The following is a 12969-nucleotide window of genomic DNA, read 5'->3' as shown; positions in this document are numbered from 1 at the left end:
TCAGCCAATGAATGCATAAACAAATGTATATCTCCACACAATTGAACATTATTTGACCATAAAGAGGAATGAAGTACTGATACATGCTACATCATACATGAACCTTGAAAACATTATGCTAAAAGAAGGCAGACACAGAGGCCACACATTGTAGGATTCCATTTATATGAAATGTCCATAATACGCAAATCCATAGAGAGAGGGAGTAGATTAGTAGATTAGTGTTTGGCAGGAGCTGAAGGGAAAGGAGGTGAGTCGTGATTGCTAATGGGTATAGAGTTAATTTGGGGGATGATGCAATGTTCTGAAATTACATAGTGGGGAGGGTCGTACAACTCTGTATATACACTAAAAATCAACTGTATATTTAAAAGGATCAATATTACGCGATTTCTATCTTAATGCTGTTATTTAAAACTAAAAAGTCATTAACGTGATTTCATATTTCTTACATGCTCAAGGTCAATTGATGCAACTTTCAAATGAGCATGAAAGAAAGGTCTATGTTACTTAGCTAAAGAGAATCAGAGAATCTTCATACTAAGTACTGCTGATATATATATATATATAATGGATTAGCTACTTTATCCTTATCTGGGAAAAATTACAAGTATAGGTAGCTGCAATCTGGAAAGAATTACTAGAGGCTACAATTCTTTTAAAAAGAGAATTCTCAGCAATATGAAAATAAAAACTTATAAGGAACTGCCCATGGATGACAAGTCTGACAGTTAATGTTAGACAAAGGTTTACACGGATATATATTTTTAAATTTACAGCACATGGAAACCCAGAACAAAAAATATTTATATTCTATATATTATATTCCATAGTTCAGTTTCCTCTCTAGTCTAGGTACTCTCCAAATGGCATTTTTATGGAAGGTGATGATTGCTCTCCCTTGAGAAACCATCAGTGTTCCTCCTGGTATGAGCTGGAGACAGTCACAGATGACAAAAGGCAGTCTCTGTCCGTAGCAGCTTGGTCCCTGCACCAGGGCCAACGCTGCAAAACATAAGCTAGTGCACATGGAATTTCTTTTAAATCAAAAGAATCCAGTCTAGCCCTTCATTCTCTGATTGCCACTTTAGGTTTGTGCTTTTCAGTGCATGAAATGAGAATAGGCTGTTGCCTGCAACATGCTTCAGACCACAGTGATGCCACAGGGAATATGTTTGCATGATTGCTTAGAGCTTTAAAAGAGAAAGAGAACACCAAACTTCTTGCAAAATGGAAGAAGATAACGGTCAGTCTTCAAGATCTTTGGCTAAAGTTTCACAGATGAATTGTAAGGTACGCTGGTATAAAAAAGCATCTTTTTTCTTTGGCTTACAAATGTTCAAATGGTCAACATCCACAGGAATTAGATCTCCAATGCCTAAATCTGAAGAAAACAAAAATGTCAAAATCTAAGTAAAAATACAGGCTTCCCCTTCAATACCGCACGAGGACAGTTGGGTGGTTCCAAATGTGATTTGGTGGTGCTAATGGACTCTAAAAAGATAAAGGAACCGGAAGTGTGACCATTGCTAAACTACATGTGACTAATCACATGAGAATGGATTCTCAGGTGTAATTTTATGCTTTTCATAAACTCTTTGTAGAATATATGTGTTCTGGCCTACTTGCTAACAGTGAACAGAACCTGAGTAGTATCATCCTCAGAACCTTTACATATTTGCATGTTATTACTAAATTATTCCACGGTTCTTTTAACCACCTCTTTTTCTAGAGTTTATGTTGTTATACTTCATAACGAGCTCCCTTATCCTGACAAGAATGGGAACGTCTCACATGGGATCCATCTTTCACTCTACCAGGGTAAGATGATTTAGTGCTTGAGAGATCTAATAGAGTTTCTGATGTTTCAGCCTAACAAAGTCCACCTAGCTGGAAGTGACAAGAGGTCCTAGTTCCAAAGTCCTTTTTTTAAGTTCTTCAACCCATGAACTCCTCACCCTATGGGGTATTACTTTGCAGTAAAGTCTCTTTAGGCTCCACTAAAGAGTATTAAGCCTTTCATTTTATTTAGATAATACATAATGGACTTAGGACAAAACTTGTTATACAGGCTGAAGAACCATCTGCCAGGCACCCCAGATCCACACTGTCCCTGAGAGCCCTCAGTATGGCCAAATACCACCAGATAGCACCCAGCCCTGTATCAGAGGTGATCCAGTTGACCAGGTGAGGGAAAAGCGGTTCAAGAAGGGAAATGTGTGGGTTATATACTACATACAGAGTAATGTCGGAGGCTATAAAGAGAATTAAGATTTGGGCCCTACCCTCAAAGAGCCTGTGATACATTATAATACATCACAGTAACAGGTATTGGTTATTTCCAGTATTATAAAAAAAAAACAACAACTGGTGTTTGAATATTCCCCATCTAAGATTCCAACGGAAAAAAAAAAAAAATACAATCCTCCATTTACTAAAGCTTCCACATTTTTAGCTGCATGTAGAAACCTTTAACAAATCATCAGTCTGTTAAATGAAATGCTCCTTTGGTTCGGACAGAAGGGCTCTGTATTCTTACTTTCATGCGACAGAGCTCACTGGTTATGGCTAAGTTAGAAGCAGCCAATGAACCCTGGCCAGCTAGTCAGTTAAATGCAGGGATGGAGAGGAGTAATGCCAAGGTTGTATGTTGGCAGAGAAATTTTAATCTATAGCTGAAAAGAATCATAGAATCTAGATCTTCTTAAAACTGTCTCCTTAGCTGAGAAGCTGAACATAAAAACGGGTTGCTTCCGATTAAATATAGGTACCACCAACTAGGCATCTCATAGGGAACAAATTTCACAAGAGTGAATACCTGCTGATTCCACAGGTACCACATGCAGTTTAATCATGCTACCAATGTAAGTTGGCAGTGTTTCCACGAAATTCAGCACCTGGAAGTTTTTGTCTTTAGCAAACTCCAGAAAGTCATCCTGTAGTGTTTTAAGTGCAGGAGAATCTGTAAAATTACAGAAAACAAGACTGTGACAAATTGTTTACCCAATTCATAATAAAATGTACTAAAGAGAAAATTAGGGTCCTGATGAAAGTTCGTGGCTTTTTTCTCCTTCCCAAGAAGCCGTTAAGATGAGACTAAAGAGCTAAAGCCACCCCAGAACTGACAGAGGCCAGCAGGCAGAGGGAGAGGTTCCACATGTTACTGGCTGACTGGAAGTATGTAGGGCAATGTGGTATGTGGGACTGAGGGGTCCCTCAGTGTGCTGGCTGGCACCTTCACCCTAAAGCCCAACCTCCCATCAACAGAGCCTGTCTCTAATCACAGAGTGCCTGTCCCCCAACCTCAACTAGGAAAAGGCAACCAGGACAGACCATATCCTAGAAGATACCCTACAACCTAAAAGAGACAGACCTGGTGAACAAAAAGAAAAGAAAGGGGGTAAAAAAAAACCTGGGCACAGAAGACACAGAACTCAGTGAAGAAACAGAAAAGAACTTTAAGAAAAACCTCTGATTAGTATCGTTAAAATGATTTCAAAAGAGTCAGAACAAGAAAGAGTTTGTGGAAAATAAAACAACTTCCAAAAATAAAGTTCAATAGAAGGTTTAGAAGATGAAGTAACTCTCCATAAAGCAGGAGAGCAAATCTGAACAAAAAGACAAGTGATATATTAAGGCTCAGCCAGGGGCTCCAAAGTGATCAATAGGTGTTCCAGAAAAAGAGAAAATGCTTATCAATCAAAATAAAGATAGTACATTATAATTACTATCCTGAAAATCTTAAGTTTGTTTACGTTTTAATAAGTTGACCTTCTGAACTCATGGAAAAAAGCAGTTCGTTGGTAATTTGGAGTAATACTTAAAATTTTAAATATTTAAGATAGTATTAAAATTGTCATATTTGAGCAAATAATGGCTTAAGGGAAAGTATCAAAGAAAAATCAAGCCTAAACTAAAAATTTTCTATGACAGTCTAAACATGATTTGTATACAAATAATAAAATGGGATCACTTCTTGGCCTTTTGGCTAAGACCAAGTGCAAATAATAAAATGGGATAATATAGCCAAGTTAGACACTTTCTTCCTCCTTGTCCTGTATAACTAATATTATAATACAATCCCAATTCCCTTCGTGACAGAAGGTAAATATTACCCTTGCTGAGTTCTTTGACTTCCAAGGAGGGAAAGAGAAGATAGCGAATATTAACAGAGTATTCAGCCAGATGGGATCCATGATGAGGGACGCTATAAAAAATTATTCCTCTGGTATTGTTTATAACAGTACTCATTTCTGGCTTCTTAGAGGCTTCCAACAGCATCTTTTTGACAAGAAGACCTAGTTGTACAAAGAAAAAGAATGCATGAGCTGTTTTTCTTCCTTCCATTATTCAAAAAAAAAAAAAAAAAAAAAAAAGTGGGGCAGGGGGGTGGTGGTAGGGAACATATACACAAAAAAAGATGTTTCTTTTAAAAGTTTAAACAATTCTCTATAGTCCAACAGACAGGGCTTTAAAATATTAGCACTTGATAATGTAGAATACAGATGTCCCTTTAACAGCATGGTTTGAACGTACAGGTCCACTCATAATGGATTTCGTACAGTACTGTTAATATATCTTCTCATGATCTTATTTATTGTAAGAATACAGTACGGTATACATACACAAGACATATTTATTGACCGTTATCAGTAAGGTGTCTGGTCAACAGTACGCTATCAGTAGCTAAGTTTTGGGGGAGTCAGAAGTTATATGCAGATTTTTGACTATGCAGGGGTTAGTGGCCCTAGTCCTCATGCTATCCCAGGGCCAACTGTATAGAACACAAGCCTACAAACAGGTAAGATTCTACAAACTCACCTGAAATGCAGATCTTCTATCACAGGATGCACTGTCCCACAGAAGGAGTGCCGGGCATTGCTATTTGGGGTGTCCATCAATGAAGTACATATGCAGTACTAGTCTCCCCATCCTGCCCACAGTGACCCACTAATGGCCACACAATGAGGACAGTACTAATATTCAAAAGAAAGTCCCCTAAAGCTTAACCCCCAAGGAAAACAAACCTTCCGTAGGCAAATGCACCCAGGAAGGCACCATCTCTTCTGTCCTCCTACCCTGGGCTTGAAGCTGATGATGCAACACAAAGGTCACTTAGATGGTGACAGTAGACCTCTGCGGACACAAACGGCTACATCTTCCTTTCTCTCAGAAAAAGCCCAACTCTGAGTCTGCAATCCTGAGCGTTTCGTCAGATAAACGAGGTCAGAGGCTGCAACAAGGCCCATTGCAGGGCAGCTGGTGAAAACTCGCAGAGAAAGGGGGTGGGGAGTGGGCTGGGAGGGGCAGGGGATGTTGCTTAGCAAGCCTACACCAGGTCCCAGATGCCATCACACCTCCCCTTCAGCAGGCTTGGGGCTGGGGCTGTGGGCTCCGCAGTGGTCGGGGGAGCAGGGAAGCGGGGAGCACAAGGACCAGCCAGGAATGCTGAGGGATATTTATGGTCAGGCTTATATAAGCCATAGACTGCTTCTGCTGTTTACTGATTCTCACTACATGAAATCATGATGTTGTCAAACTCCTGTTCCTTGTGGTCCCCTTTTGGAAAAACAAATAGCAGGGAAGGAGAGGAGAGTAATTTAAAAACTTAGCCACGGCCAAAAACGTTAATTTGGGGGGAAAGGGCCAGTGTTAAGTGAAACAGCTGGGGTGACTCAGCTCCAAAAGCCTCACAGGGCTGGCTTCACAGCGATGAAACGTACTTACCTCCCATGCTGTGTGACACCCAAATGACCGGCCTGTCCCCAACACCAGCAGCTCTGAGCTTCCTCAGAAGCTCGTCGCTCCTGAATGCAATGGACTTCCTGAACGAAAAGAAACCAGCAGGAATAACCTGGGGCTACTGCCTCCCCGCCACAAATTTCATTCTCCAGTTTTTTAAGACAAGAACTTTTTTGGGCCAATACCATACACTACATTTTGGGGTCAGGAATACCCCTATTCTCTCTGCTTGATTTCTACAACTGCTCATTCCCCATTTCTTAGTCACACTGGCATAACTGGGAATATCTAGGCCCAGAACAGGCCACTCGTTTACTCAACAAGCAGGGGTTGAGCATCTAATATGCGTGTGGCAATTTTTACAAGTCAAGCTCGGGTCTCGCACCAACTGCTCCCACCACTTAGGATGTGTGTCCTTTCTCATTATGTGGCCTGAAAATAACACCATGTTGTCTCTTGTGAGTTCACCTATGTGGTCACCTGCCATTGCTGGTTGTATTTATGCTGCAAACATTAAGCTTTCGTCATTTTGGTTATTTAGAAATACCAGAAAGCTATCAGAATCAGAAAATTCAAAGTAATTTTCAAGCAAAAAGGGAACTTCAAAACTATGTAGTCTGGTAGTTTTAAACTGTTTATCTAGGGGCGCCTGGGTGGCTCAGTCGGTTGAGTGTCCGACTTCAGCTCAGGTGATGATCTCACGGTCCGTGAGGTCGAGGCCTGGGTCGGGCTCTGTGCTGACAGCTCAGAGCCTGGAGCCTGCTTCGGATTCTGTGTCTCCCTCTCTCTCTGCCCCTAACCCACTCATGCTCTGTCTCTCTCTGCCTCAAGAATAAATAAAAAATATTAAAAAAAAATTTTTTTTAAATAAAAATAAACTATAGATATAGAATCCTTTCCTTGCAATAAAGGTTTGTCAGAGTTCCTCCAGGTGAAATGGGGAAGAACCCTTGAGCTCTTGCCCCCTGGCCCTCAGAACACTTCTCTGGCACCTAAGTGGGAACCGTTCACCAGTGACAATCAGTTTGGTAACAGTGATTCCGACCAACTCTCTCAATTTGCAGACCAAGACTCCCAGACAAGTTAGATGGCTTGTTGATCACACAGTGGGTCAGAGGTAGAATCAGCTACAGTCTTGGTCCCGGAGCCAAGAGGTCCAGGGCTCCTTCATGTATATACAGTCAGCACATGTGACCTACAAGTGACACCGGGAGCCTACAGTGCTCAGCATCTTTTTCTTTGCTTCCTTTAGTCAATATACTTGTGAACACGGAAGGAAAAAGCTTCACGTTTACTTCTGAGAGTAAAGGAGACTTTGCTATAGAATCCACTGGTCCTTACTATGCGAATAGTTACAAATGAACCACTTTAGGAATCCAACATTGATGCTGTATCTAAGCCTTATACTATTTCATTGTTTATGTATTACTAACTCCTTCTAGAAGGAAGAGAAAAAAGGCTAGGGTTTTCATAATAAAATTCTGTCTGTGGCATCAAAAGCTAAAGCCCCTCTCCCCACCCCAGAGGGTCCACTTGTGGCCTGGACCCTGGCCCTTCCTCCCAGCCCACAGCTTCCTCTGTTACCTTTCCATCGGGCACCTCGTTCTCCAGTCGCTCAGGCTGGTGTCATACTCCACAGATATAATTCGGAGAGCAGGACAGTCTCTTGCCAACCATGTCTATATAATTAAAAGGTACAGAAGAACATATATGAATCTCCACTGCTTCAGTTATTTCCTAGTAATTGATACCTGTAACTAAAGGTCACTGTAATACTGACGACTAATAAACATAGCGTTAGAATAAAGTTTAAAGGTGACTAGAAAACCAGTTCCAACGTTTTATCTTTTTATGTCTCTGGTCACAAGGTGGCACCAATATTTATAAGCATAAAGCCAATGCAAATTTCCAGAACATATTCTCAATTTTAATGCACTATAGCCAAAAGCAAGGAGTTCCTGGAATCCAGATCAAATTAGATTTTGGAGAGCACTTACTAGAAAGTTATGATCTCAGCACAGAGAATATGACGGTTGAAGATTTGACCTGGAACTCAGAGATACTAATTGAGTCACAGTTGTCAGTGGACCCAGGGTCTATCGTACTTCAGTGTTGCTAGAGACCAAGTGCAAACCATTCTTTGCGGGATAAGCCTCTGTGAAGGTGAGGAAGCCACGGTGGGACAAAGTCCAAGAAACTGCACATGTGCAACAACCGTGTTCACTGAACTTTAGGTATATTCCACTGGACGCATTCATCTCAGAGTTAAGGCCCTCAGAAGAAATGTCATCAAGGAAATCCAAAGTAGAATTATTTCTTCAAAGTATTTCTGTTTTTATAATTATTAAAGTCACAGAACTAGCTAACTATTATGAATATGTTATGGGTTATATTTTTAATAGGAGTGAACAAATACTAGCCCTCACCCATTTTTTAACTTAGTGAAATACTCCTTGAGAGTTATAGCCTACACCCTGATCAGAAATTACACAACAGAAGGCAGGGTGACAAGACGAGCTGTTCAGGAATATACTGCGAACGTCCCCAAGGAACAGAAAATCTGCACGGAAGAAAAATCCCAGTAGAAAGAGAAAAACAAGCAAATCACAATGAGGCCCTGACAGCTGGAGACACCAATGTGTCATGAAGAAGGTGGCCTAACCAAAGTCAGCACTTCCTTACCTTAGGCCAACATGTTGTATACCTGGCATCGTCCTCTAAAATCTTTTCAGTTAAAAGCTGCTCATTGTCCTGCTGGCGCCATGTTTTGAATGCTGCTCCCATAAGGCCATGAATAAAAAGGACATCTGCTTTAATGGGCTGACTGACGGGGGAGAGAGTTTTAAAAAGAAGCAGAATAAACGCATTACTGCTTGGGAAAGAATCTACACAGCACTCTGTGGATGGTGCTTAGCAAGCTTATATGACAGCAAATAAAACCACGAAGGCAGGCCGTGTAAGCACAGGTGCGCCGAGGATCCCTGTAAGGAGTCTGGGCACAGAGACATGGAGCGTGCTTGCCACTCTATAAAAGTGGACACACATCCAGCCAATAGACCAACCAAAGTCAACTGGAATAAGTCTGGTGACTAATGAAGCGACATATGTCATAGACTGCCCTCCAAAGAATTTCATGAGAATACTCCACAAATCAATAAAAGTATTTAAGAAATTAAGTTAGTGTAGTTTCAAATTGAGTATGCAGGAGAGATTTTTTAAAACTTATCAAGGGAAATGTTTAGCAGAAATGAGATTTTAAAGTAATTTATTGTCTTTAGATAGGACATTTTTAAAAACTGGACATAGCGTATTACTTGTAAGTTATTTATAGTACCCGCACAATTATGCAATACATATAAAATACATTTCCATATTATTTGTTTATAAATTGGAATTATCCAGGCAATCCGTTTTTCAATGAAATGTTTTTACTATTTTCTGAGGTATTATTTTTTTTTAATGTTTATTTATTTCAGAGAGAGAGAGACAGAGTGTGAGCAGGGTAGGGGCAGAGAGAGAGGGAGAACACAGAATCCAAAGCAGGCTCCAGGCTCTGAGCTGTCTGCACAGAGCCTGACACAGGGCTCAAACCCACAAACCATGAGATCATGACCTGAGCCGAAATCAGATGCTTAACTGACTGAGCTACTCAGGCACTCCTCTGAGGTATTATTTTAAAGTGCCTGACAAGGGGCACCTGGATGGCTCAATTGGTTAAGGGTCTGACTCTTGATTTCAGCTCAGGTCATGATCTCAGGGTTCTGTTGAGATCGAGCCCTGCGAAAGGGCTCTGCGCTGACAGCAGGGAGCCTGCTTGGGATTCTCTCTCCCCGTCTCTCAAAATAAATAAAAACTTTTTAAAAAAATTCTAAATAAATAAATACATAAAGTACCTGACAAAAATCCCAGAAATATGTAAGTTTTTCATTGTGGTCCTTTCTATATTTACGATCTCAGCAATGATACAACTGGAAATGGTGACCAGATATAACCTTAAGGAGTAGGAGTCAAATTTATTACAACTTCTTCCTTCTAGTGCATGATTTTATAACTTGCATAAACTTTCTGCAGTCCTTTTGAGTTCTAGAACCAGACTAATAGGATTGCCTGCATAGAGTGTCCTATCTCCTTCCATGCAAACCAACCTCTACAATCCTAATCAGCTATTAACTCAGAACTCCAAGAACCCAGCAGTGAAACAAACAACCCACATTACAAAACTCAAGCGGGCCACACTCCAGGAGGTGAACACTATCTTACTGAAGGCCGGCCCTTGGTGTAAAATCACGCTGATAATTTAGCCAGTTCCATACTTTCATGACAGCCTGCAATTCTTCTGAGGTTATTATGGACAAGCGGAGTCAGTATATAAGGTTATCAGGATTATCTGTAAGGCATTTAACATCTAAATTACGCAGAAATAAAATAAAAAGATAAGCCCTCTAGGCTTTACCTCCCCACAGGAGACAAAGCGACACCATTTGCTTTCTTACCTTGTGCGATACTGGGGGTGTAGTACGTACACGCCGTCCTGGTATTTTTCTCGCATGGTCTCTCGGTCTAGATTAGCCAGGGTTCTGGCAGCATGTGAGGCCTCCATTATGCGGGGAGACTTCATTGCTTCTGCCAGTATAGAAACCCAACCTGGTGAGAAGAACAAGCTCCTAAATGCCGACGCTACTCCATCTCAGACTATGAGCGGTTTCTGGCTGAAAATAACAGGAGAAAGGCAGACTCCAGCGTCTGTCTCACAGAAAAGAGCGACTACTCCAACTCCATTCTGCCCTAAGGTCCTCTGGGTCCCACAGCACATCATGTCCCAAGCCAGGTACCCTCTCCTCTATAGGAGGTCTCAAAGAAGGTAGGGGTTTAAGAGCCATTTTCTTTATTTAGAAAATCTAACAAAAGTTGCAATGACTAGAGATGTCATCAACGGTAAGAAAATAGGGTATTTTGCTTTCAGCAAGAATTATTAAACTCAGTAATTTTAATACTAGTTATTTCATCCTGATTGTCAGTCACATTAGCAGTGTTTAATGCACATAAGAAATGATTTCTTTATAATGAGCTTGCTTAGAAATAACAAGTATTGGCAATGATGTGGAAAAAAAAGGAAACTTGGTGGGAATGTGAGCTGGTATAGCCAATGTGGACAACAGTACGAAGGTTCATCAAAAAATTAAAAATAGAATTATCATAGGATCTAGTAATTCCTCTACTGGGTATTTACCCAAATGAAACAAAAACACTAATTCAAAAAGACATAGGTCCCCCTATGTATACTGAATTATTTATAATATGGAAGAGCAAGATATGGAAACAACTCAAGTGTCCATCCACAGATAAGTGGATAAAGAAGATGTGGTATATATGCAGAATATTGCCCAGCCTTAAAAAAAAAAAAAAAAAAAAAAGGAATCTTGCCATTTGCAATGACATGGCTGCAGTTAGAGGGTATCCTGCTAAGTGAAATAAGTCAGAGACAAATAGTATATGATTTCACTCATATGTGAAATTTAAGAAACGAAAACAGAAAAAAGAGACAAACTAAAAAAAAAGACTTAGCTATAGAGAAGAAACTGATGGTTGCCAGAGGGGCCGGTGTGGGGGGATGGGAGAAACAGGTGAAGGGGATAAAGAGGACGCTTATAAGCACTGAGTAACGTACAATGGGTGAACATATTGTACACCTGAAACTAATATAACACTGTACATTAGGTTTCAATTTTAAAAAATAATATTAAAAAAGTAATAGTGCTTGATATATGAAAGTCTGTAAAACATGGGGTTCAGGAAGGAAACGTTTTTTTCTCAGCTCAGAGATTCACAGTATTTGACAGCTATTTGACTTCTCAATGACCTTTTTTTTTGTTAACTCTACCCCCGACATAGGGCTCAAACTCAAGACCCAGAGATCAAGAGTTGGCTCCGGCAACTGGGCCAGCCAGGTGCCCCTAATATATACATGCTATATACTTTATATTGCACTTTTTTTCTTCAACAACATAGGATTATACTACAATATGGCTACAGTATGGGTTGTTTTTTAAGTTTATTTATTTAGGTAATCTCTATACCCAACGTGGGGCTTAAACTCACAACCTGGAGATCAAGAGTTACATGCTGTACTGACTGAACCAGCCAGGTGCCCCCAAAACATTATTTTTTAAAGAGACACAAAGCCATACTATGTGCAATATGGCTTCATTTATTTTTCATGTTTTTGGTACTTAAAACATGACACTTTTTGCACATAAATATGTATGGAAGTGCATGTAAACACACGCCCACGCATGCACACACACACCTATAAAGGCACCTAGTTTGGTGCCTGGTCATCACCTCATAGGAGGGAGTTGGGTTGGGGAGGGCTCCGTAAAAAGGTGGGTTTAACTTTTTTGCTCTATGTTCTCTGAAGTTATTTACCAGGAGAATCTATTCACATGTTATTTATATAACTTAAAATAATACAACATGGACCTTGAGGGCAGAAAGATTTGGGCTTAAAATTTCTGTCCCCTACCGATGCTGTGGAACCTCAGTCAAGTTACTTGGGCCGGAAGAAGGTTCTAATAAATAAATCCAAATAAAAACTGCATTTACCAAGCCCAGCAGGCACTCAGCTGTCCCCATGTCCTCCTCCCACGCTCCGTGGCAAAAGTGTTAAGGATCAGTGTGATGATAGGCGGCCAGTATTTAATAACCCAGAAGTCTCAGACCGAATCATCATTTTTTAACAATATTCAAATTTGTAACATCAAAAAAAAAATGTCCCTTCAAAATGTTCTAAAGAATGCTTTATGGGAGAGGGAAGATGGTGGCGTAGGAGGACGCTGGGCTCACCGCACGTCCTGCCGATCACTTAGATTCCACCTACACCTGCCTAAATAACCCAGAAAACCACCAGAAGATTAGCAGAACGGAGTCTCTGGAGCCAAGCGCCGACGAGAGGCCCACGGAAGAGGGTAGGAAGGGCGGCGAGGCGGTGCGGCGGGAGGGAGCCGGGGCGGAGGGGCGGCTCGCCGGCCAAGCGGAGCCCCCGACTCTGGCTGGCAAAAGCGGAGGGGCCGGACAGACTGTGTTCCGACAGCAAGCGCGACTTAGCGTCTGGGAGGTCAGAAGTTAACAGCTCTGCTCAGAAAGCGGGAAGGCTGGAGGACAAAGGGAGGGAGAGCTGCTGAGCCCCCGGACGACAGAGCTCAGTTTGGCGGGGAACAAAGGCGCTTG

The 12969-nt window shown here is 41.1% G+C and overlaps 1 protein-coding gene across 5 annotated transcripts in view; it reads right to left on the bottom strand.

Annotated features, from left to right (window-relative positions):
- Nucleotides 1-562: 562 nt before the first annotated feature.
- Nucleotides 563-12969, bottom strand: part of SERAC1 (serine active site containing 1) — a 74741-nt gene continuing 62334 nt past the window's right edge. For 3 of the 5 annotated variants that reach the window (XM_019412676.2, XM_019412679.2, XM_019412678.2), the window contains 7 exons: nucleotides 10236-10386; nucleotides 8425-8566; nucleotides 7327-7421; nucleotides 5728-5825; nucleotides 4116-4298; nucleotides 2819-2962; nucleotides 563-1384 (listed from right to left, as the gene is read on the bottom strand). In XM_019412676.2, the coding sequence (XP_019268221.1) occupies nucleotides 1248-1384; nucleotides 2819-2962; nucleotides 4116-4298; nucleotides 5728-5825; nucleotides 7327-7421; nucleotides 8425-8566; nucleotides 10236-10386 (950 nt within the window). In that variant the 3' untranslated portion in view covers nucleotides 563-1247. Of the gene's footprint in view, nucleotides 1385-2818; nucleotides 2963-4115; nucleotides 4299-4353; nucleotides 5234-5727; nucleotides 5826-7326; nucleotides 7422-8424; nucleotides 8567-10235; nucleotides 10387-12969 lie in introns of those variants that run through there. The other 2 variants (XR_002070836.2, XM_019412680.2) reach the window with 2 other exon arrangements.

Source organism: Panthera pardus, unplaced genomic scaffold (genome assembly GCF_024362965.1).
Source record: "Panthera pardus isolate Hobbes unplaced genomic scaffold, ASM2436296v1 HiC_scaffold_17, whole genome shotgun sequence".
Classification (NCBI taxonomy): Eukaryota; Metazoa; Chordata; class Mammalia; order Carnivora; family Felidae; genus Panthera; species Panthera pardus.
This window is presented reverse-complemented; position numbering and strand designations above follow the sequence as displayed.